The sequence below is a fragment of the Ranitomeya imitator genome, chromosome 8 (assembly GCF_032444005.1).
Source record: "Ranitomeya imitator isolate aRanImi1 chromosome 8, aRanImi1.pri, whole genome shotgun sequence".
Classification (NCBI taxonomy): domain Eukaryota; kingdom Metazoa; phylum Chordata; class Amphibia; order Anura; family Dendrobatidae; genus Ranitomeya; species Ranitomeya imitator.
In genome coordinates, this window is record NC_091289.1 from 140,745,012 (window position 1) to 140,768,593 (window position 23,582).

General features: G+C 41.6%; 1 protein-coding gene across 1 annotated transcript; it reads right to left on the bottom strand.

Moving 5' to 3' along the window:
• Positions 1–10,420: 10,420 nt before the first annotated feature.
• Positions 10,421–23,152, bottom strand: LOC138648003 (regulator of G-protein signaling 4-like). The gene is made up of 5 exons (XM_069737449.1): positions 22,862–23,152; positions 18,188–18,286; positions 15,111–15,172; positions 13,692–13,858; positions 10,421–13,327 (listed from the first exon to the last, which is right to left on the bottom strand). Exons 1-5 carry the CDS (start codon positions 23,026–23,028, stop codon positions 13,091–13,093), a joined length of 732 nt encoding a protein of 243 aa, XP_069593550.1. The 5' UTR covers positions 23,029–23,152; the 3' UTR covers positions 10,421–13,090.
• Positions 23,153–23,582: the final 430 nt, after the last annotated feature.

Consider the following 23,582-nt stretch of genomic DNA (forward strand, 5'->3'; position numbering starts at 1 on the left):
GGACTCTACTGATGATATGAGCTTACTCTCTATAGGAGAAAGAGAAAGAGGACCCCACTGATCATATGAGCTTACTCTCTATAGGAGAGAGAGCACCTCACTCATTTTAAGAGCTTACACTTTATAGGGGAGAGGGAGTACCCCACTAATCGTAAGAGCTTACACTCTATAGGAGAGAGAGAGGACCCCACTGATCATAGTAGCTTACACTCTATAGGAGAGAGGGAGTACCCTGCTGACCATAAGAGCTTACATCAAAAACAGACAGAGATGCTTACCTGTCTAAATGTGCCTCAATACAATTGCACTACCAGGGTGCCTCGGACCCAAGTAAAATGGCAACTGCACAGGTGCAATACCAAATGAGACAGCCAGCCTTCAATCAGGGATTGGCCATGTGGCACACCAAAAAAAAAATACTCTGTATGTGGCAATGTTTACATAAGGAATGCAGAGCATCTGGTTCTCAGCCTATTAATGACGCGCTATGGCGGGCTGCCCAGTGCTAACTATGATGCATCCTGTGTGAACAGAGGCCACAGTTCACAGTTTGTTTTTTTCTTGAATATTGGAGGATTTTTTTTCTCTTTTTGTGGTTTTCACATAAGAGCTTACACCCACAGAAAAGAGAGAAAGAGAGGACTTCACTGATCATAAGAGCTTATACTCTTTAGGAGATAGAGAAAGAGAGGACCCCACTGATCATATGAGCTTGCATTCTATAGGAGAGAGCACCCCACTCATCATAAGAGCTTACACTCTATAGGAGAGAGGGAGTACCCTGCTGACCATAAGAGCTTACACTCTATAGGAGAGAGAGAGGCAGTACCCTGCTGACCATAAGAGCTTACACTCTATAGGAGAGAGAGAGGCAGTACCCTGCTGACCATAAGATCTTACAGTCTACTGGAGAGAGAGAGGATCCCGTTGACCATAAGAGCTTACACTCTACAGGAGAGAGAGGACCCTGTTGACCATAAGAGCTTACGCTCTACAGGAGAGAGAGACAGGACCCCCCTGACCATAAGAGCTAACACTCTATAGGAAAGAGAGAAAGAGAGAGAGAGGGGACCTGCTCACCATTACCATACAACAAATGAAACAAATCACAAATATATCAGGTGCTGATCAGTCACACCTAGCATTAAAGAAAAAAGATCAATAAAAAAGCCTAAAACTAAAATCATGAACACATTAAACATAAAAACTCAGGTCATAGTGATACTTTGCTACTAAAAAGCCTTGTTTGACAGTGATAGATGTAGTACCAAGTGACAGATCTGTCACATCCTTTTCCTATAGACCTTGCTCTGTTCTCCGTTGAGCATTTCAGAAACCATATCTAAAGCTCATAATAGAAAACACACTTTTGCTTGTTATTTTACCTACATAGTAGTCATCTTGCCAAGTCCTCATTTTACCTACTCTATCTCTTTATGTTGAAGATGTTCAGCATGATGAGCTTGTGATCTAATCTTTTATCTGGTTGCTGATACCTTCTGGTTGTCAGGTGTGAAGGGAAGGGAAGCCCCCGATGTAACCTGAAAGGTAAGAAAAACAGGTTATATTATACTCACCCAGGGGCAGTCCCGGATCGTTTTGGGTCCGATGGGCGTCGCGGTCTGGGTCCGGCGCATCCTATCTTCATACAATGACGTCCTCTTTTTGTCTTCCTGCCGCGGCTTCGGCGCAGGCGTGCCTGTTGAGGGCAGAGCAAAGCACTCCAGTGTGCAGGCGCCGGGAAAGGTCAGAGAGGCCCAGCGCCTGGGCACTGCAGTACTTTGCTCTGCCCTCAACAGGGCAGACAAAGTACGCCTGCGCCGATGCTGCGACAGGAAGACAAAAAGAGGACGTTGTGGTTTTCTTAGCTTTCAGGTTACATCGGTGGCTTATCTACAGCATTACAGAATGCTATAGATAAGCCCCTGATGCCGGTGGCCTTAGCTCATATACGATTTTTGGGGTGACAGAGTCCCTTTAAGGAGATGTTCAGGTAGCAACAGAGTTTTCCCTGCATTGGCTTGCACCTCCACTAAATAATAATGACCAGCATTCAACAACCTTTTGTTACGCATCTGCCTCGGCTTGGCAGGGCTTTACTATTTTCCCTTATGGTCCCTTCCCTATGTTGGGCTCCACCCCGGTTATACAAGTGGTCCACCGTGCTCCCATGGCATCATCTACCTGGGCCTACATAACTTTTCTGTATCCTGTCTGCCTGCGTCATTCTGTGCTGCAAGTCTTCACTTGACATGGGCCTTCCTTCTGCTTCTTTCTGTGCCCACCTGGACCTGGGGCTTAGAGGGTCCACCTCACAAAGTGAGCCTAACTGTCTTGCAAATTATTACAAATTTGGATTTTCAAGGCTCATAATATATAAAAAAAGGTTAACTAGATATGGCTAAATAGATAGGAGCAGCTGCTGATAGGAGCACATGGGCACTCCTGGCAAGCAGCTCATTTTGTTGGAGGAAGTCCCAGCTAGCCAAATGTAGTATTGTTTGGCAGGCATTTAGCTAAAAGTTTGTACATATACTACCGGGACTGCTTGAGTCTACTGAAGTCTCTGATTTGGCTAATTTAGCCAAAAAGAGACCCTACTCTATGACATCAGTATTCTTCAATGGGGCACTCGGAACGGGATTGTCTTTATAAGATAACCCACTGATAATTTTTGTTTCCATCCAATCTGCTCAATTTCCAAGTACTAGATTGATAAACACCATAAAAATCCTAAATTGATGCTTTCCACAATCCAATCATCTAGCTGCTTGATCCAAAGATTGGTGTCAACATACATTACCAATTCTGTCATCACTATCACAATTTAGTCTTGTTTCCATTACGAGTGACTAAGCATAGAGCTGGAGACATCCATATGGTAGACATTAGTCCACTCTACTGTAATGCGTCTGATGCGTTTATTTTAAAATGTTTATTTTTAGGGACATTTTACTTAGATTTAACAGAATATGACAATATTAATCACGTCCCATGGTCATGCTATTTTAGGGGGATTATTATATGTCATTTGAGCTAAGGTTTTTAACCTTGTTTGGCCGTGGCCCAGAATAAGCATGAGAGACAGTTTCCCAAACCGAGCTGTAGGTTTTAATTAAAATGGTATTTCCTTGTATATTTTACTGTTGTCTGGTTGTTCAAGATGTTACAGTTTAATAATCTAAATAATTAGAGTATAAAGTACTGAGTGATCACGTACAGAGACCATGGTGACGATACAGGTTGACACAAGGACACTCGGAAGCCCAAAGGACTGGCATTGCCTTCTGTAGGAAACAGCTGCCTTAAAACCTGACAGATGGTAAAGGGGCAGCTGAGGTGATGAAGGTTTTATGATTAGGAAACCATTTGCATTAAAGGTGGCACCTAGCAAGGAGTACATAGTTAAGCTTTGTCGGCTAGGCTGAAGACAATCCAGGGCCCTCAGATCTCATCTGCTTGGATGACAACTCCACAGCTAGGTTACAATAAGACTGAGCACAACCACGGTGGCAAGCAGAATTTTACAAGCAGACACTCAAGAGCTATTGGTCACACTTAGCCTGATATGGTCTATTGTCAATACTCTCTACACGAAATGGTTTACAACAAAACACGTCACCAACAGTCTCTATTATGCCAAGACAGAAGCCATCAATTTGAAAGACTTTTGGATACAGAATGGTTTCTCCCCAGCAGATGATGCCAACAATGAGTCCTTTTTTTACTACATCAGTGTCACTGGAAAATATAAGCATTACACGGTGCCTATTGAAGTTAACATGTCATTCATGTAATGGACAGACTAGTGGGATCCTTCCAAATCTATAACTAATAAAGGTCAATATTTAGCAGCAGAAAAGTGAGGATGAGCTACAGTATACAGTACATTTTTCAATAAAAAAGGTATGCTGCTTTAAAAGAGTCTACACTTCTGTGGCTAACTTTGGTACAACATAAACCATTAAGTCGAGTGATTGACTGCGTTTGTCATGTGTATAGACTCAGACTGGTCCACTGGGGGATAAGTAAATTCCCTGGGTGACCCTCTGCATGAGTGGGTCCACCACCTGAGTTGGCTCCATACGCTTGATGCACTATATACAGACATAGGCATCATCTCATAATTTATTAAATCAACTATACGTTTCAATACATAGAAGCATTGACTTAAACAACATAAAAGAGCAGTAGCAGATTACATAGCATTCTCCATCTCCAACCAATAATGTTTGCATGTAGCTGATGAGTGGTACCCCAGAATCCGTTACTGGTGGGCCCTTGGAACCCTAGTCTGATACTACATGTGGGTAAAAAAGTCATCATCACTGCACAGCTTGGGGCCCCTGTACAAGAAACATGTCTGGGCCCCCCCTCCTTTTACGGCGACAATGCTGCAGATATACAGTGGGGCAAAAAAGTATTTAGTCAGTCAGCAATAGTGCAAGTTCCACCACTTAAAAAGATGAGAGGCATCTGTAATTTACATCATAGGCAGACCTCAACTATGGGAGACAAACTGAGAAAAAAAAATCCAGAAAATCACATTGTCTGTTTTTTTAACAATTTATTTGCATATTATGGTGGAAAATAAGTATTTGGTCAGAAACAAAATTTCATCTCAATACTTTGTAATATATCCTTTGTTGGCAATGACAGAGGTCAAACGTTTTCTGTAAGTCTTCACAAGGTTGCCACACACTGTTGTTGGTATGTTGGCCCATTCCTCCATGCAGATCTCCTCTAGAGCAGTGATGTTTTTGGCTTTTCGCTTGGCAACACGGACTTTCAACTCCCTCCAAAGGTTTTCTATAGGGTTGAGATCTGGAGACTGGCTAGGCCACTCCAGGACCTTGAAATGCTTCTTACGAAGCCACTCCTTCGTTGCCCTGGCGGTGTGCTTTGGATCATTGTCATGTTGAAAGACCCAGCCACGTTTCATCTTCAATGCCCTTGCTGATGGAAGGAGGTTTGCACTCAAAATCTCACGATACATGGCCCCATTCATTCTTTCATGTACCCGGATCAGTCGTCCTGGCCCCTTTGCAGAGAAACAGCCCCAAAGTATGATGTTTCCACCACCATGCTTTACAGTAGGTATGGTGTTTGATGGATGCAACTCAGTATTCTTTTTCCTCCAAACACGACAAGTTGTGTTTCTACCAAACAGTTCCAGTTTGGTTTCATCAGACCATAGGACATTCTCCCAAAACTCCTCTGGATCATCCAAATGCTCTCTAGCAAACTTCAGACGGGCCCGGACATGTACTGGCTTAAGCAGTGGGACACGTCTGGCACTGCAGGATCTGAGTCCCTGGTGGCGTAGTGTGTTACTTATGGTAGGCCTTGTTACATTGGTCCCAGCTCTCTGCAGTTCATTCACTAGGTCCCCCCGCGTGGTTCTGAGATTTTTGCTCACCGTTCTTGTGATCATTCTGACCCCACGGGGTGGGATTTTGCGTGGAGCCCCAGATCGAGGGAGATTATCATTGGTCTTGTATGTCTTCCATTTTCTAATTATTGCTCCCACTGTTGATTTCTTCACTCCAAGCTGGTTGGCTATTGCAGATTCAGTCTTCCCAGCCTGGTGCAGGGCTACAATTTTGTTTCTGGTGTCCTTTGACAGCTCTTTGGTCTTCACCATAGTGGAGTTTGGAGTCAGACTGTTTGAGGGTGTGCACAGGTGTCTTTTTATACTGATAACAAGTTTAAACAGGTGCCATTACTACAGGTAATGAGTGGAGGAAAGAGGAGACTCTTAAAGAAGAAGTTACAGGTCTGTGAGAGCCAGAAATCTTGATTGTTTGTTTCTGACCAAATACTTATTTTCCACCATAATATGCAAATAAATTGTTAAAAAAAACAGACAATGTGATTTTCTGGATTTTTTTTTCTCAGTTTGTCTCCCATAGTTGAGGTCTACCTATGATGTAAATTACAGACGCCTCTCATCTTTTTAAGTGGTGGAACTTGCACTATTGCTGACTGACTAAATACTTTTTTGCCCCACTGTATATAGCCACACAAACATAGATCTTACATAGTTGCCTTTATTATGCATTTTATCATTCCTTATTACACAATGCCCTTTATGTTATGTACAGATCAGTCCCTTACATATCGGATTATATAGCACCCTGATATTTATAGAGTCCTCTCTTGTTAAATATATAATGCAATGGCTGCAGATGGAGAATGGGAAAGCTTCTTTTCTAATGGAGGAGAATGATTGACTGGTCTTTTGGTCACTGGCTGCTCCATCAACAGTAATTTTATATCTAACAAGAGAGGATTATTTAATAAAAGAGGGTGCTGTGAACAACAAAAACACAATGTAAGGGATAACACTGTATATAACAGCAGAGGAATGTATATAATAAGGGACCGTCCAAAACATATCTTGATAGGATGTTATGTAATAAGTGATGGTGTTATACATAATAGAATAGCAAACTATGTAACTATGAAATTAAGGATGGCGCTCTACATAATAAGTGAGTACACTATATACAAATTGACTGTGCTATACATAATAAGTGAGTACACTATTTGCTAAGATACTGTGCTATACATAAGTGAGTACACTATATACTAAGAGACGGTGCAATACATAACTAGTGAGTGCACTATATACTAATTGACTGTGCTATATATAAGTGAGTACACTATATACTAAGGGACTGTGCTATACATAATCACTGAATACACTATATACTAAGGGATTGTGCTATAAATAATACGTGAGTACACTATATACTAAGGAACTATGTTATACATAATATCTGAGTACACTATATACTAAGGGACTGTGCTATACATAATAAAGCTACATTCCTGTATCTGTGTGCAGAGTCAGTGTGCTGCCCGCTTTTAAGTATGCATTGAGCTTGTCATATTCGGATCCTTAAAATCAGATCAGAACAGGACATTCTCTGACCCCCACAGATCTGATTCTGTGACTCTCCCCAATTAACTTTAAGGCTATGTGCTCATGCTATGTTTTTGTTGAGGAAAATATGCAGATGAAAATCTGTATACTGACTAGCGACTGGGCGAACATACACAACAAAAGGATATCAAAAACAAGGCAAAAAAATAATCTTATACAGCGTTCTTACTGCCAACAGATTTCAATTTATTTCCCACCATTCAATGTATTATAAAGTGTCATATGCACCCTACCCCCTCCTCTCCCACATCCCAATAAATGTTAACTCCCTGATAGTGTCATATTGAAATGTGGGATGGGGAAGAGCAGGATCTTAGCACCCTCCTTCACCACCCCATTCATTTTATATCCATATCAAACATCTACCTTCCCCTCCACTTGTTCATAAGTCCATTATGTCTTCCTTACTCCCATTCCAATCCCCATCCCTAATCGTCATCTTCCCTACCCCCTCATTATCCTCTACCCCACATCCCTCATTGTCCACTCACCCCATCCCTTCATTGTCCTCTTCCTCATCCCCATATTGTCCTCTCACGCATCCCATAATTATCCTCTCCCCATATCCCACCATTGTCTTTTCTCCCACCCCATCATTGTCCTCTCCTCCACATCCCTCATGATCTTATCTCCCACATCCATCATTGTCCTTTCCCCCACCTCATCATTGTCCTTTGTCTACCCCATCATAGTGCTCTCCTCTGCTGCCATCATTGCCTTCTCCCTCACATCCCCTCATTGTCCTCTCCTCCATATCATCTTATTGCTTCTCCCCCACATCCCCTCATTGTCCTCTTCCCCACATCCCTCATTGTCTTCTCCCTCACATTCCCATCATTTTCCTCTCCCCCACATCTCCATCATTGTCCTCTCCCCGACATCACCCAATAGTCCTCTTCCAAACATCCCCTCATTGTCCACTCGCACCACTTCTTCATTGACCTCTCCGTCACATCCCTCATTTTCCTCTCCCCCACATCCCTGTCATTGTTCTCTCCCTCACATCTCCATTATTGCCCTCTTCCCCACTCCCATCATTGTCCTCTCCCTACTTCCATCAATGTCCTTTCCTCCACTCCCATCATTGTCCTCTCACCCACATCCCCTCATTGTACTTTTCCCCACATCCCCTCATTGTCCACTCACCCCACCCCTTCATTGTCCTTTCCCATACATTGCATAATTGTCCTCTCCCTCACATCCCATTATTGTCCTTTTTCCACACCCTTTATTGTCTTCTCTCCCAGCCCCATCATTGTCCTCTCCCCACCCCATTATTGTACTCTCCACTCCCATCATTTTCCTCTTCCTACAGCCATCATGGTCCTCTCCCCAATATCCCCTCATTGTCCTCTCCACCACATCCCCATCATTACCCTCTCCCCCACATTCCCTCATTCTCCTCTCCCCCACATCTTAATCATTGTCCTCTCCCCCACATCCATCATTGTCCTCGTCACCATTATGGTCATTCTCCTCTCACCCACATCCCCTTATTGTCCTCTTCCTAACATCGCTTCATTGTCTTCTCCCCCACATCCCCTCATTGTCCTCTCCACCTTATCCCCGCCACTATAGTCTCCACATATCCCATCATTGTCCTCTTCCCATTCCCATCATTATCCTCTCCCTCATGTCATCATTGTCCTCTCCCCCACTCCCATTACTGTCCTCGCCCTCACATCCTCTCATTGTCCTCTCCCCCACCCACATCCCCTCATTGTATTCTCCCCACATCCCCTCATTGTCTTCTCCCCCACATCCCCTCATTGTCCTTTCCTCCACATCCCCTTATTGTTCTTTAGTTCACCCCTTTTACGGTCCTCTACCCCAACCCATCATTGCCATCTCCCCACTCCCATCATAGTCCTGTCCCTGCTCACATCATTGTCCTCTCCGAACTCCAATCATTATCTCCCCACTCCCATCATTGTCGTCTCCCTATTCCCATCATTGTCCTCTCCCTACTCCCACCATTGTCCTCTCCCCACCCCCATCATTGCCCTTTCCACACTCCCATCATTGTCTTCTTCCCATCCCCATCGTTATCCTCTCCCCACTCCCATCATTGTCTTCTTCCCCACTCCCATCATTGTCCTCTCCCACACCCCATCATTCTTCTCTCCCCAGTGTATTGGAAAAGAAAACACACTCACCTTTCTGTCCGTTCCACCGCAGCATCACTTCTTTCTTCATCGCCAGCAACTTACTAAATTACACAAACGCACTTCATGCTGACGTCATCAAACCGTGCAGGCCTGTGTCACTGAGAAAGTGCCAGGCAGGAAGCTATTAACGGAATCATGCAGCTCTGTTGCCATTTTCTCCTGTATACAGACGAACTGCAGGATCGTGCACCAGCCCAGCACGCAGAACATAATGAGAGCAATATGGCCATGGAGCCTAGGGCACTAAGTAAGAGGCCAGATGGTCCCTATTATTAGCTCCCTGCAAGGGCCCCCCTTCACCTCTGGACACCAGTTTGAGGTCTGAGAGTAGCTTTAGAGCAACAGGGAATTTAACATATATAGTAAGTTCTTTTCTTCTTTTACCGCATTCCCTTATCTTTAATTAATTTTTGGTTTATTTCTGTTATTTCAGAAAACCCCTTTAAAGGGTTCCCATGTAAAAGGAATTGCCCTAATACTTACTTGAAAAAAAGTCACTTTTATAAAAGGTAAAACATTTGCTTAGTTGCTAAATACAGTAAGTCAAGATTTTCCTTTATGAATTAAACATACAGTGTTACAGAGCTCACATGGTTTGACTTGTCTTGTCTTGAGTCATTTGGACAACGAATCCCAATGAATCCCAGACATCCCAATACAAAATGATACAAAATTTTTTGCCCAGATATATCAATATTAGTAGATTTTAGAAGTCATAGAAGTCCCCAATTATTTACTTTTTACTTTAATCTCTACAAAACCTAGAAATCCTGAGGACACATTCCTAATATCTATGTAAAAATAAATGGATGGATGAATAGATATATAGAAGATAGATAGATAGATAGATAGATAGATAGATAGATAGATAGATAGACAAAAATGGGTATCAGGACACTGATGCATTTCAGAATAAGATTCCTATGATTAAGGAATCTTATTCTGAAATGCGTAAAATATTTTGACACTTATTTTTAATGTTATCTTTGCGCATGGATCTACATTAAAGAATGTATTTAAGGAGCACAGAGTGTACACTTCAGTATAGCTCAATATGGATCCTGTTTTTATATGAGGATTTCTTTAGCACCTTTAATAAAGCACAAGTGTATGGGTATGACAGAAATATCATTGCCATCTATGCCTCCAATAATATGCCATGCTTGACAAAAAAAATTGCATGCATGTATCTTAATCAAGCATAAAATGCTTTCATCACTGTCTCAAAAACCTACTACCTTGTCAGCGTTGTCATAAGATAATATCAGAACAAACATCAAAACCACAAAAGTCAACAATAGTATTCTGGGTTTGTGAATAGGAAACATCTTTATTTCTAGTAATACAATAAATAGTCTCAAATCCAGCAACATATGGCAATACTCTGGCACAGAATATAGAAGATTGCTGTTCACATCATGTACTGAATACTGACATTACAGAAGAGCTAAACACAAATGTTATAAGGAACATATGTACAGTCATCAGAGATCATCAGAGAAATACCCCGGCATGATCTGAACTGCCGTATTATTTTTATGGCATCCCGCTAGTGCCAGTCGTCATAATGATGTACTATTTATAAGCAATATTCCCACAAATTACCCCCGATATGGACATATTCGGGCATATTTGAGTTTATTGTTTCGGTAACACAATAATGTTGGCTGATTGTGAATGCCAATAAATTACAGGGTTATTGCCAGCGTTCTCGTAAGTACAGTATGATCGTCTCTCCAATATGCAGCAAGTCCTTTCTTTATACTAGATCAAAAGAACCAAGACTTTCACATTCTTCTAAAATTACATTTAATTGGGTGATACAATAATATTGACACTGCCCCATCATGTGATGTTGACAATCATAATTCCACTGGAGATTAAAATAGAGTATTCCCATATCTTAATGCTGCCCATGATATTTAGAATGTCAGTGCACATAGGATTAGATGGGATAGGACCCTATTTACCACATAGTCCATTATGAGCAAGTACATGTTGTACTTCTTCATGTTGACTCTTTATCTGTACATTGTGCCTATGACTAATATCCGAGTCACTCAGTGGTATAGAATGGGAGTGGGCACAGGAGCAGCTACCCTTGGTTCAAAGTTCATGGGGGCACTAAATTTTAAAAGACAAAAAAGAAAGTACTACCCCTAAGAACTAGTGTGACTAGAACTGAAGAGCTAGGGCATTACGCATTCCCAGTACCTTTGCCCGTGCTCAGGTCGCTGGGCAAGTACCACTTTCAAAGGTATTGGCTTCAACAAGATGCTCCATAAGAGCTTACACTCTACAGGAGAGAGAGGACCCCACTGACCATAAGAGCTTACACTCTACAGGAGAGAGAGGACCCCACTGACCATAAGAGCTTACACTCTACAGGAGAGAGAGGACTCCGTTGACCATAAGAACTTACAGCAGTGTCCTGGTGCAGGCGGTGCAATGACGTTACTGCATTGCTCTGCCTGTGCCGGCTCCTTCTGTTTGCAGGGGAAAAGAAAACTTTGTTGCTCTGAATAGCTGAGTATAAACCTACATTTTCTGCAGGGGCATTAATACTTTTATTAATTAAGAGGACACTCAAGGGGCATCATTCAATTTTACTTTAGGGTAAAGGGGGCAATCCTTAATTCTTTTAAGGGGGCACTATTTGCTTTGAGAGAGTGCAAAGGCAACACAATACTTGAGACGTAGAAAGTATCTAGTTTCAGGGAATGGGGTAGAAATTAAATTTTAGACCGGAATAAAATGTCTTTATTTTTTTTATTAATATTGGGCCCATTATATTCCTTTCTCAATAAGTAATGTTACGTATACTGTACAGTCACATCTGGCCGCCAGTCAGTTGCATATGATACATGAAACTCTGTGTCAATGTTCCAGAAATTGAACCTTTTTTGACTCATTATAGTAAAATATACACAACCTGATCTGGTCTGGCTGAAATAAATGTTTCCATCTCTCTTTGTTTAATAGCTTATTTATTCCTGTCCTTATACAGTTACTTAACCCGAGACATGTCTGCACAGGAACAACATATCCCCGTATACCGTCTCTATAATATAACACTATTTACACCATATAGTTTATTTGGAAATCACAAACATGCACAGGTTTTCACGTTCCCAGGCAGATACATGCTCGTAACACTATTAAACTAAAGGATTGTTCCCTGCCATCACCAGCAATGGTTGCCAGCAGTCACCACTATCCTTGTTCTGCCTTTATCCCTTGCATTGTTCGTTGACCCATTAGAAAGATTCTCTTCATCTTAACAGCAATAAATTATAAAATGCATTGCAAAAAAACAAACAAAATAAAGCTCCAAATGGCCTTAGAAAAATGCAAATGACTGCAATTAAATTAAAAACATTGTCAAAATAAATATCTGTAATAAAAATAAATGCAGTGTTGCCTGCTTCAGTCAGTAGTTTCTAGCTCCCATCTATCAATATATGACACTGTAAATACAACAAAAAAATATCGCCATCTATTGGCTTCCTTGGACTAGAGAAAGTTGAAGATCGATGCTATTGATCCGGACCTTGTCTCCTCCATTTAGGGGGAAAACTTTCATACAACCATAAACATTTACAATTAAAAAATGAATTCACGCCACGTTCTGCCAGCTGATGTAAAATGGATCTATATAGCATCATATCCTTTATGAGATAGCTTCAGTAAGTCCTTCATAAAGAAGGCACCATAACTCTTTCAGAAGTATCACCTGAGAATATTGTATTAGACATACTTAACCCATTTGACAGTGAGTGCCTAGTCTGTACAACATTGCACGGGTCTGAATAATTCTTCAAGCTCAACCCCCAACAGAACAGAAATGCATGCAAGACACACACATCTAATAAATAAGAGGAGCAGACTCAGGACCAGATCTGATCCATGGTAGAATATAGATAAGAGCACATAGACAATCAGTTCTTAGCTGCGGCCATGCGCAGTCTGCGTCTTAGGCGCACTGAGGAATGAAGGGGTTGCTGTCAGTGCTAAGACCTTTCATCTTCTTACTACTTCCACCACTGGTCAACTGGGAAAGGTCCAGGTAGAAATGTGACTTGAGAAAGCGTCGGTAGGAATCCTTCTCCATCAGGATAAATATTTTGTGCTGGGCCTGGTCAAAAGTAGAATGTGTTGGGTGAGGAATATTCTTGATTGTGTCTTCTCGAGTAATTGAATCTAAGTTGACCTGAAAAAAAGTTAAAGAAGGAACATGTGTAAGAAGCTATATAACTTCAAAAAGTCTACAGAATTGCTTTCAAACATAACAATGAAATGCTAGCTTGATACATCTACTATTATATATTAGATGTAATAGGTACATCAACTTGACTACATGTAAAAACAAAATAATCAAATAATTATTGATAAAATTAATGTAGTTGCGTGTTCTACAACCTTCATCCCACTCCAGATGTTTTACTAAACTGTTGGTTAAAGTTATACTGCACTAAAAGGATTACATTATTTCAAAGCTTCTTTAGAGTTAAGGGTATTATTACTACTTTATCATCAAATTCCATAGGTAAATGAAATATATGTAGGCCACTTACTTCTCTGGAAGCCTCGACAGAAATAAAGTCATCATAGATTTTTTGGGCTTTGCTTGAAAGTTTTGATGTTGATTTTGATTTTTTGTAATTTTCACATGCTAGCCAAAAATCAAGGTTTTCTTCACTGTATTCTGATTGAAGGAAGGACCGAAAAGCCACTGTACCACCTAAACATAACATTGATTCTGTTAGAAGATGAAGGAAACAATTTTCTAAAATCTCTAAACACCACAGTTCTATTCTTTAACAGTGTCCATCAGATGCTACAAGAAGTGGAAGAACAAACACTACTTAACACATCCTGAAGTACAGAAAATCTTAAAACAAATTACCCAAATGAAAATATGTTTTATGAGATGACAGTATTAGACTGCTTCTCGAGTATCTTGACCTTCAGTGTACAGTATGAAATAAACAGACTGAAAAAAAGAGAGCGCATCCGCTGGCGCTCACCATATGTCTAATATCTCAACATTTGACTTAAGTATCATGGGTCAGGAGGGGGCAAAAATCCTTAAATCTGGGAACTAAGATGCAGTTCAACTAACAAATCAATTAAACTCTTTCCGTCTCAGGGGATTAGGAACATCACTCATTGTCTTGTATTACAGCCAAACCAAGGACATTTGAGACAAGAAGTGACTTTATGCTGACGTCATTGAGGTCTGATATACAGAGGACAATATCTCTAGGACAGTCGCGTTTCTCACATTCCATCCATTTGGGTTTTCTTAGCTGACTCATGTCACGTATACCAAACTACTGGATATGGAAGGGTCTATATGACATCTTTCTTAGCATCAAGTTCACAATTTAGTTTCCATGTTGGCTCTCCAGACATAATTGAACTTTAATTGTAGCCCATATCTAATGAAGGATGTAGCATGTTGTTAGAATATATATGATACCTTATAAAACACTACAGATCTAATTTCTGTTAAGAGCTATAATTCAATTACTAGACTCTAAAGCAGGGGTGTCAAACTGCATTCCTCGAGGGCTGCAAACAGGTCATGTTTTCAGGATTTCCTTGTACTGCACAGGTGATAATTTAATCACCAACTCATTATTTGTGTAGGTGATTAAATTATCACCTGTGCAGTACAAGGAAATCCTGAAAACATGACATGTTTGCAGCCCTCCAGGAATGCAGTTTGACACCCCTGCTCTAAAACACCCTATGATTGCTGGAAGAAATGTATTGAGGCACTCTTTTGGCTTTCATTGGCCATTACAAAGGATGATCCAATACTCTTTCTCTCTTGAATGACGACGTGAAAGACAATTGGGAGCCATATAAATACTGATATAAAAAAAGGTGCCTCTGACCTTCGGTTCTAGCGATCAGTGTCTGATAATTAGCATATTAATTTCTCCTGATTTGCTAATATTGTTATACTTTAACAGCTGATTACTTACAATCACTGTTAATCAGATTTTCCAAACACTCGGCCCATTTCTTAACTTCTTCTTGCGTTAGCCTGGAGAAACAGAGAAACATATAGTCTATAACCTTTGAAATATGTCTAACCTGAATACCACATTAACAGAGATCTCTGTGCAGATTATACCCTATGTACAAGCCAACGCAAAAAGAAAGCTTTTACCTTTGACCCATTATTAGCGTTATGTTTTTAATCAACACCCACATTTTTCATCTATTATAAATTTTCCCTTTTAGTGTACAACTATAGGAAGGTGTGCAAATCATTGTGGTTCTAAGTGTATTTAATGTGTAATTTAAACTGTCATATTGAACATGCAGTCTGATCAGAAATCAGAATGCTATAGAGCAGGAATAGTACTGTAGACTGATATATTGTACTGAGACTGATATATAGTACTGTAGACTGATATATAGTACAGAGACTGATATATAGTACCATAGACTGATATATACGTAGGATTGTGCAAAAAAGATTCCAAATAATTTGCCCTTTATCCTATAAAATCCTTGTTCACTATAGACTAGAAGTCTAAATCTAAGGTTGACAGCAATCTCTGTATATACACTTATCCCAGGAAGGCTGTCAATTACTTTTAAGACCGCCCACTGGACTCCTACGTCTACAATGAACAAGAATTTTAATGGATGTAGTACAAGTTATACTGAATCTTTTTCCACAAAACTATGTATTAATTTCTTCATCTCCTTCCCACGTTTCCTTTATGTTTATTCCATTTATGGTCTGAAATAATTATCCTGGTTCTGCTTGCTGATGATTTCGAAGCCTCTCGGACTTAAGGTACCGTCACATTTAGCGACGCTGCAGTGATCTAGACAACGATGCCGATCGCTGCAGCGTCTCTGTGTGGTCGCTGGAGAGCTGTCACACAGACAGCTCTCCAGCGACCAACTATGCGAAGTCCCCTGGTAACCAGGGTAAACATCGGGTTACTAAGCGCAGGGCCACGCTTAGTAGCCCGATGTTTACCCTGGTTAGCAGTGTAAATGTCAAAAAAACCAAACACTACATACTTATATTCTGGTGTCTGTCCCCCGGCGCTCTGCTTCCCTGCACTGTCAGCGCCGGCTGGCCGTAAAGCACAGCGGTGATGTCACCGCTGTGCTTTACGGCCGGCCGGCGCTGACAGTGCAGGGAAGCAGAATGCCGAGGAACGCGACAGACACCGGAATGTAAGTATGTAGTGTTTGTTTTTTTACATTTACACTGGTAACCAGGGTAAACATCAGGTTACTAAGCGCGGCCCTGCGCTTAGTAACCCGATGTTTACCCTGGTTACCAGTGAAGACATCGCTGAATCGGCATCACACACACCGATTCAGCGATGTCTGCGGGAGATCCAGCGACGAAATAAAGTTCTGGCCTTTCTGCTCCGACCAACGATGTCACAGCAGGATCCAGATCGCTGCTGCGTGTCAAACACAACGATATCGCTAGCCAGGACGCTGCAACGTCACGGATCGCTAGCGATATCGTTGTTAAATTGTTCAGTGTGAAGGTACCTTTAGTTTTCTGGCATACAGCATGCCACACGCAGGTCATCATGAATTAGACGAGCTGTGACGACATGCCTCCATTCCACCCTGTCACATCTCAGTTCTGCCTATTTTGGCGGAACTGGACAAAACCGAAGTGAAACAGTCATAAGTAGAGATGAGCGAATATCTTCAGCTCCCTCCTTATTCGGCAAGCTATAGCGCTCAATGAATAAGCTGCATCGGGAACCCAGCTAACTGGTGCGCTCTGATAATCAGCTGTTCAGAGCCACAGGGCATGTATCGCGGCTGTGTGACAGTCACAACAAACAGGCTCTCCTTACACGTGTTGTGACTGTCACTCAGCCGTGACACATGCCGCTGTGGCTCGGAACAGCTGATTATTGGAGTGCTCCAGTTAGCCGGGTTCCTGAGGCAGCATCTTCGGTAAGCGCTCTAGCTTGTCGAATAAGGAGGGAGCCAACGATATTCGCTCACCTCTAGTCATAAGTCACAAGATCTTTGTGCAAACTCAGGTTGTGCAAACATTTTGCTACTTATTAAAATGTTTTATACCAGAATTATGTTGAAAACACTTAGATCAGTCAGAGCCTAAATTTACTGTTATTTCACTTGGAGCTCCTTCAGGCATCAGTGATTTTTTTTTGCATGCAAAAAATGGTCCGAGTTTCATCAATGTTTTTGATCAATAATTGGTTAGTGTGAGTTTCATCAGTTTCCTTGTGCGAAAACAATGGAGGTTTCTCAAGCTTCTCCTATCAAACAGTCCATGAAAAAAGGACAACACTTAGATGTCTTAGGGTACAATATGATTTTTTTTATGGACCCATAGACTTGCATTGGCGAGTTTTATCAAAATATGACATATCTCTGGGATTTTCTAAGGACAATTCAGTCCACAAAAATACACAGACATGTGAACTGCCCAGTAGACTATGATAGGTACGAGTTATATCTGTGAAAAGCACAGATGAAACTCGTACCTGAAAAACTGAATGATCCCTGATTCTGATCTTTGAGGTGCATGAAATTACATGTGTGGGTGCTGTTTTCAAGCGGCCACAAAATGCTGTAATCACTTGGGGACTAATCGCGGTGGACGCTACTCTACAATCAGTAACGACAAGTCACATTTCCCCAGGAGAAAAAGATTGAATGTCATATGTAGTGAGATGCGTAGACATGCACATATCCTACATCCATTTTTTAATCCCCATAATTAACTTGTTGTATATGGTGATTTTACTCCAGGATCCTGACAATTTAATATGAATTCATCTTCTCCGGTATCGGCAGCCCTGGCTGAGCGTGCACTAATAAAGTATTACAGAACAGCCCGCACCAGATGATTATCTCACCAGCTGCCCCGAGATGTGATTAGTAAACAGTTCTCCTTATTATACTTTGCCGAGATGGATTTCACTTCTCTAGAATTGCACAGAGCCATCCATTAGCAATTAATCTATGGGTAATTGGCAATTATTATGTAATTAGTGGGAAGCCTAACTACACACAAGGGACAGGATGATCTTACCTCTGACAACCAGGTTTGTCTTTCTTCACGTACGTGCCGTTGTCACAACTATCAGTTTTCTGTAGGAGGAATCCAAGTCGATGCTTCATATCTTTGGCACTGTTAGGGAATAAAGAAGTTGTGTAAATAGTCATCCATTCTATTTCATGTAACCATGACCAATTCTACAAAATTCTCAGGCGTACACGAAACAGGACAGTCAGGGCCTTTTCAATAGGAGAATATAATATTAGCAATGAGTTCATAAAGTTTCAATTATTTGTGTCAATTTATTCCTTTTCATGTATTTATTTTACTAGCTTTTTTTGTTTGTTTTTTATACATGTGTTTTTTTTAAAGGCTTTTATTTTTTATAGAGTAGGCTATGGGAAAATGCAGAAGAAATGATACGCTTAGAGTATGGTGTATTTGGAAAAAAATGGCAAGGACTTAAAAAAACGCATAAAAAAATAAAAAATGCATTGCATGTGAAAGGCACCTTGTAGGATTGCTGTTGAATTGATATACGGTAATTTTTTTTTTGGAGTTGTTTTCATTTTCTACTGAAGTATATCTATTTTAGTAGCCAGCGGTCAGTTGAAATATTTAAAGGAAATCTGTCAGTAGGATGAACCCTCCTCAGCCATTTATACGAGCACATTGGTCATATGAAGCTGAGTTAAATATTCCAGAGAAATCCACGTTTATCTAACTATGTAAATGAGCTGTTAAGAACTATGGAGAATTGGCCTCCAGAGCTTACTTTAAAGGTACCGTCACACTCAGCAACTTTGCAACGAGAACGACATCGATCCGTGACGTTGCAGCGTCCTGGATAGCGATCTCATTGTGTTTGACACGCAGCAGCGATCTGGATCCCGCTGTGCCATCGCGGGTTGTCGCTGAAAGTCCGGAACTTTATTTGGTCGTCAGGTTGGCGTGTATCGTCGTGTTTGACAGCAAAAGCAACGACGCCAGCAATGTTTTACATGGAGCGAGAACGATAAGTGAGTTGCCGTTACGTCACTGGATCGCTCCTGCATCGTTCTGGAGTTGCTGTGTTTGACGTCTCCACAGCGACCTAAACAGCGACGCTGCAGCGATCGGCTTGTTGTCTATATCGCTGCAGCATCGCTGAGTGTGACGGGACCTTTAATGACAGGGGGAGTTACCAGTGTGAGACATGCAATGAGTGACAGTGCGCTCTGCTGATCTACATGTTTCACACTGATAATGTTCGGCCATTTGATGAGCCTTGGCTATTGATATTAGAAAAAGTTGTCCAGTTGGAACACGGTATCTACCTATCCAAAGGATTAGTGCTAGCATCTAGATCGATGGGGGTCCGACTACTGGGACCCTCAGTTATTGCTAGAAGAGGGCACTTTTAGCGCTCCTAGAATGGAGCGGCAATGCACATGCTCAATTAGCGCGCCACTTATTTCTTATGTGGCTGCCATAGAAAGTTGAATAAAGCTTTCCGATAGTCCCATAAAAAATAAATAAAGGGCATTCTAACGGGGATAAAAGTGTCCTATTCGTTCGGCCAATGGATGAGGGTCTCAGTTGTTGGACCCCACTGATATAGACGTTATTACCCATCCGGTGGATACATTTTCATTTATTTCAATCGGAAGTAAACCAAAGACTCGTGCCCACATGAGAATGTGGTAGCTGCCATTGTTGCTTGTTACCTGGAAGGAGGCAGCAATGATTAGATTCTATAGTCTGCTCTGTAAGCAGCTGAAAAAGCCGATTAGAATATATGAAAATTACAAGCAAATCTAGGTCATAATAACCCGACAGTAACACATGATAGGAACACACTGACAGCCTCCAGCTCTTTAACTAAAGGAAAATCAGCATTTCAGAAAAGAAAACTCTGAGGGTGCAAGTCGGAGGCGGCTTCTTGAAATCTTTACTATTGGACCCCTTGTTATTTAATATCAGAAGGTGTCCTGGCCCTAGAACTGGGAATTTCTATCTTTAATCTATGCAGACACCAGAAATTATCGATACATTTTATTAAATAGAATAAATGGTAATCCTGGTGATATTAATTATCAATTCCTCTTGGCACGTAGTCCCTATCCAAACACACAGTGATGTAAGTCTGGACGATCCCTGATCAAGAGCTGTATAATAATTCATTGGATTGTACCACAATTTATCATGTGAAGTCACTCCTATAAGCGACAATGATGTGAATAGTCGGCATGGAAGAAAAAAAAAAGAAGCGATAAAACTGCTATAGATAAGTCATCCTCGGCCTCATATCTCACCATAATAAAATATGGTTAGTGCCCCGTCACACTGACATAGACCAGCAGTGGTAACACATCATTTCCCGGCCATACAGAAAACAGTCCTAATTGAAAGGTTCCATGTGATATGGACCAGATGTCAGGCGCCAGACACTACGTCTATATGTCTTATCCCTATGTATATGGTATCTGTCATTATGGAGAATTAGGGAGACGCGTATAGATGACATTTACGTGGCGCTGATGATACCAGAATCTGCTCATCTATAGTGATATCTTTAATGCAACTCTGAACATTTTCAGCTCTGCTGCGTCTGAGTGTCTATATATCTCATCCTCAAATACTAGCCCCAAATCCATCTGAACCCATTCCATAATGGCAGCCTTTTATATTCATCATGAATGTATATTATGTATTCTCCCTTTTATTAGTAATGTGAGAAATAAACATCCAGGCATAGCAGAGCTGAGATTGCGCCATGGCACAGGATCCTGATGTGTTAGTAATATGAAGCTGCAGGTAACGTGATTTCATTATTCTTATCTCAGAGCTGAAAAGAAAGCGTTTAATATCAAACTCAGCTCTGCTACATCTGTATACATAGTCATTAGCATTGCTGCTTTGCAGCACAGCAGTGCTGGATTTGCCATTAACAGGAGCAACATCTGCGCGGAGACTGAAAGTTCTGGTTATTGCATAGATTTCCTCTGCAGACTCTGGTTTCCGCCTACGTTAATTAGCTTTGCATGAAATTGACCCTCATAGGTTTTTCGTGGACGTGACAAACTGGAGGTAATTAGATAGTGAGCCTCACTGGGAATAGGGACTGACATGAGAACGGGAAGCGCACAGCGCTACGGAATATGTTGGTGCCATATAAGCAAGCGAAATGCAAAATGCCCGTCAAATTTAATTTTGGAGCATTTAGGTTTCTTTAAAATTGGCACCACCTACACCAGGGGTGTCAAACTGCATTCCTCGAGGGCTGCAAACAGGTCATGTTTTCAGGATTTCCTTGTACTGCACAGGTGATAATTTAATCACCAGCTCATTATTTGTGTAGGTGATTAAATTATCACCTGTGCAGTACAAGGAAATCCTGAAAACATGACCTGTTTGCAGCCCTTGAGGAATGCAGTTTGACACCCCTGACCTACACAGTAATCATTTCATTCAATGCTCTAATTAACAAGCACTAAATCTCTAGATGTTAATGACCAATTATACTTCTCCTTCTACCGATCCCACGACCATTTTTCTCCATCCACAAAAAATTGCGAGAGCCATTGATTTTCGGAGGTAAATCGTGCATGCTGAATTTTTTTTGCTTGGACCACTAGATCCAAGGACAAAAAATTGCACAAATGGGTGTGCGTGCTATCCACCAAAAACACGGATAGCACTCATCGGTGTTCTGCAAGGACCTAAAGAGAGACTTTATGTTCACCGAGCTATGTCAAATATTGCAAAGCATCAAAAATAGTAACAGTAAGCCAATACCTCGCAGTGGTTGAGGGGTTTCTGTATAAGTCAGTTAATATTATATTTAATAGGTTTAATATTTACACTACATTCCACAAGATACGCTGTAAATGAGCTGGTTGTGTGATAAGTGCAGGGCTGTAGCGTGGGCTGAGTGGCTATACAGCACAATATGGTGTGGGATCCTGGCACTACACAATGGCGGCACTGTTACACTTTATGGCCAGTGATTCCAGGCTGCTTGCCAAAACCTTCCATGAATGCCGGACATATGCCAGTCACTCGCGTTATAAAAGCAGCTTACGAGAGCTGCGCCAACGAACTTTGCTCTCCCTACTAATCTGAGTGCCCGCGTTACCAATAGACCTTGCCAAATGATAGCGCTGGGCTCGCGGGTAATAAAATAATCAGTTCTGACCAATGGAAATGTATCAGCGTAAGGGATTATTTTCATACGCACGTCCTTATCAATAGTAACGACAATCAATAGAAGCATAAAGATCATCTAGTTTAGAGATGGACGACCTGTATCAGATTATTGTATATGCAGATAGGCTAATATTCCCCAATCGTAGTGCCTACGGGTACCCTACTTTACACCTTATAGTAGAATCTTCATTTCAACCAGAACCAAGGTTTGTATATAATCGATATTAGAAAAAAAATTGATAAAATTTTTTTTAACTGACCATATAAAAACTCCGTGCAATGCAGTCTATAATCAACCGCCCCGCAATGAGTTAACACCTTGGGATAAAGGAACCAATGATGTTCTCAGCTTGGAAGCAGCTGGGATGAAATGCTCTGCAGTGCTGAATGGAAGCAAAGCAAAACCCCAAATCAGTGCAAAACCCCCCATAGAATGATCTGCTCTGCCATATGCTAGTGAAGGTCTTACATAATCCCATTTATGATGGATGCCCCCCCCCTTGCAGATTGCAGCCTCACCTTTTCAGACAGGTGGCGGGGAAGGAGGTCACTCCAGCAAGTCCTTTGCACATCTTGGCTGTGAGGTCAGGTTCCCAGACCCGGACACTATTATTTCTCTGTTTGGTGTCTGTGTCGCTGGATTTGTCTGTCCAGTTTGTCACTGCTCTGCTGCTGCTGCCTCCCATCCTCTCATCTTTTTATAGCCTCAAACAGCAGCACTCAGAGGCAGGCAGCAGCCAATCACATCCACCCCTGATCTGCTCGCAGCATCCCACCCTCCTGCCAGCAGCCTCCCACCCTCCTGCCAGCAGCCTCCCACCCTCCTGACAGCATCCTCCCACCCTCCTGACAGCATACTCCCACCCTCCTGCCACCATCCTCCCACCCTCCTGCCACCATCCTCCCTCCTCTTCTCTTTTTTTTATTTCCCTTTTCTTTTTTTTCTCGCCTCCTCTTAGTACAGTGGGAGAAATAAAGCAGTGATGGTGACGTGAGAGGAGGAGGAAGAGCAGACGTCTGTGCTGACAGTGAGGTGATCAGGGAAGAGCTTCTAACGTTAAACCTGAAAGGTTGTGGAGCAAGCTCTCAAAATATTTAGCCTACAGAAAGTTATGGGAGTAGACCGATATTTACACAGGGAGAAGGCACATTAAGTGTTAGCACTCATTTATATCTGACTCATGGCCCTCAACAGTTCTTCTTGCTGGCACTTACTGTGACTGAATCAGACTTTAGTATT

What these genes read in the sequence shown, in the direction of transcription:
- LOC138648003 (XM_069737449.1), bottom strand. Translation starts at nt 23,028, where the DNA reads ATGGGAGGCAGCAGCAGCAGAGCAGTGACAAACTGGACAGACAAATCC. An exon ending in CCCGCCACCTGTCTGAAAAG is followed by an intron (nt 18,287 to 22,861) that starts GTGAGGCTGCAA and finishes ATTCCCTAACAG; the next exon opens with TGCCAAAGATATGAAGCATC. An exon ending in AAATCTGATTAACAGTGATT is followed by an intron (nt 13,859 to 15,110) that starts GTAAGTAATCAG and finishes TGTTATGTTTAG; the next exon opens with GTGGTACAGTGGCTTTTCGG.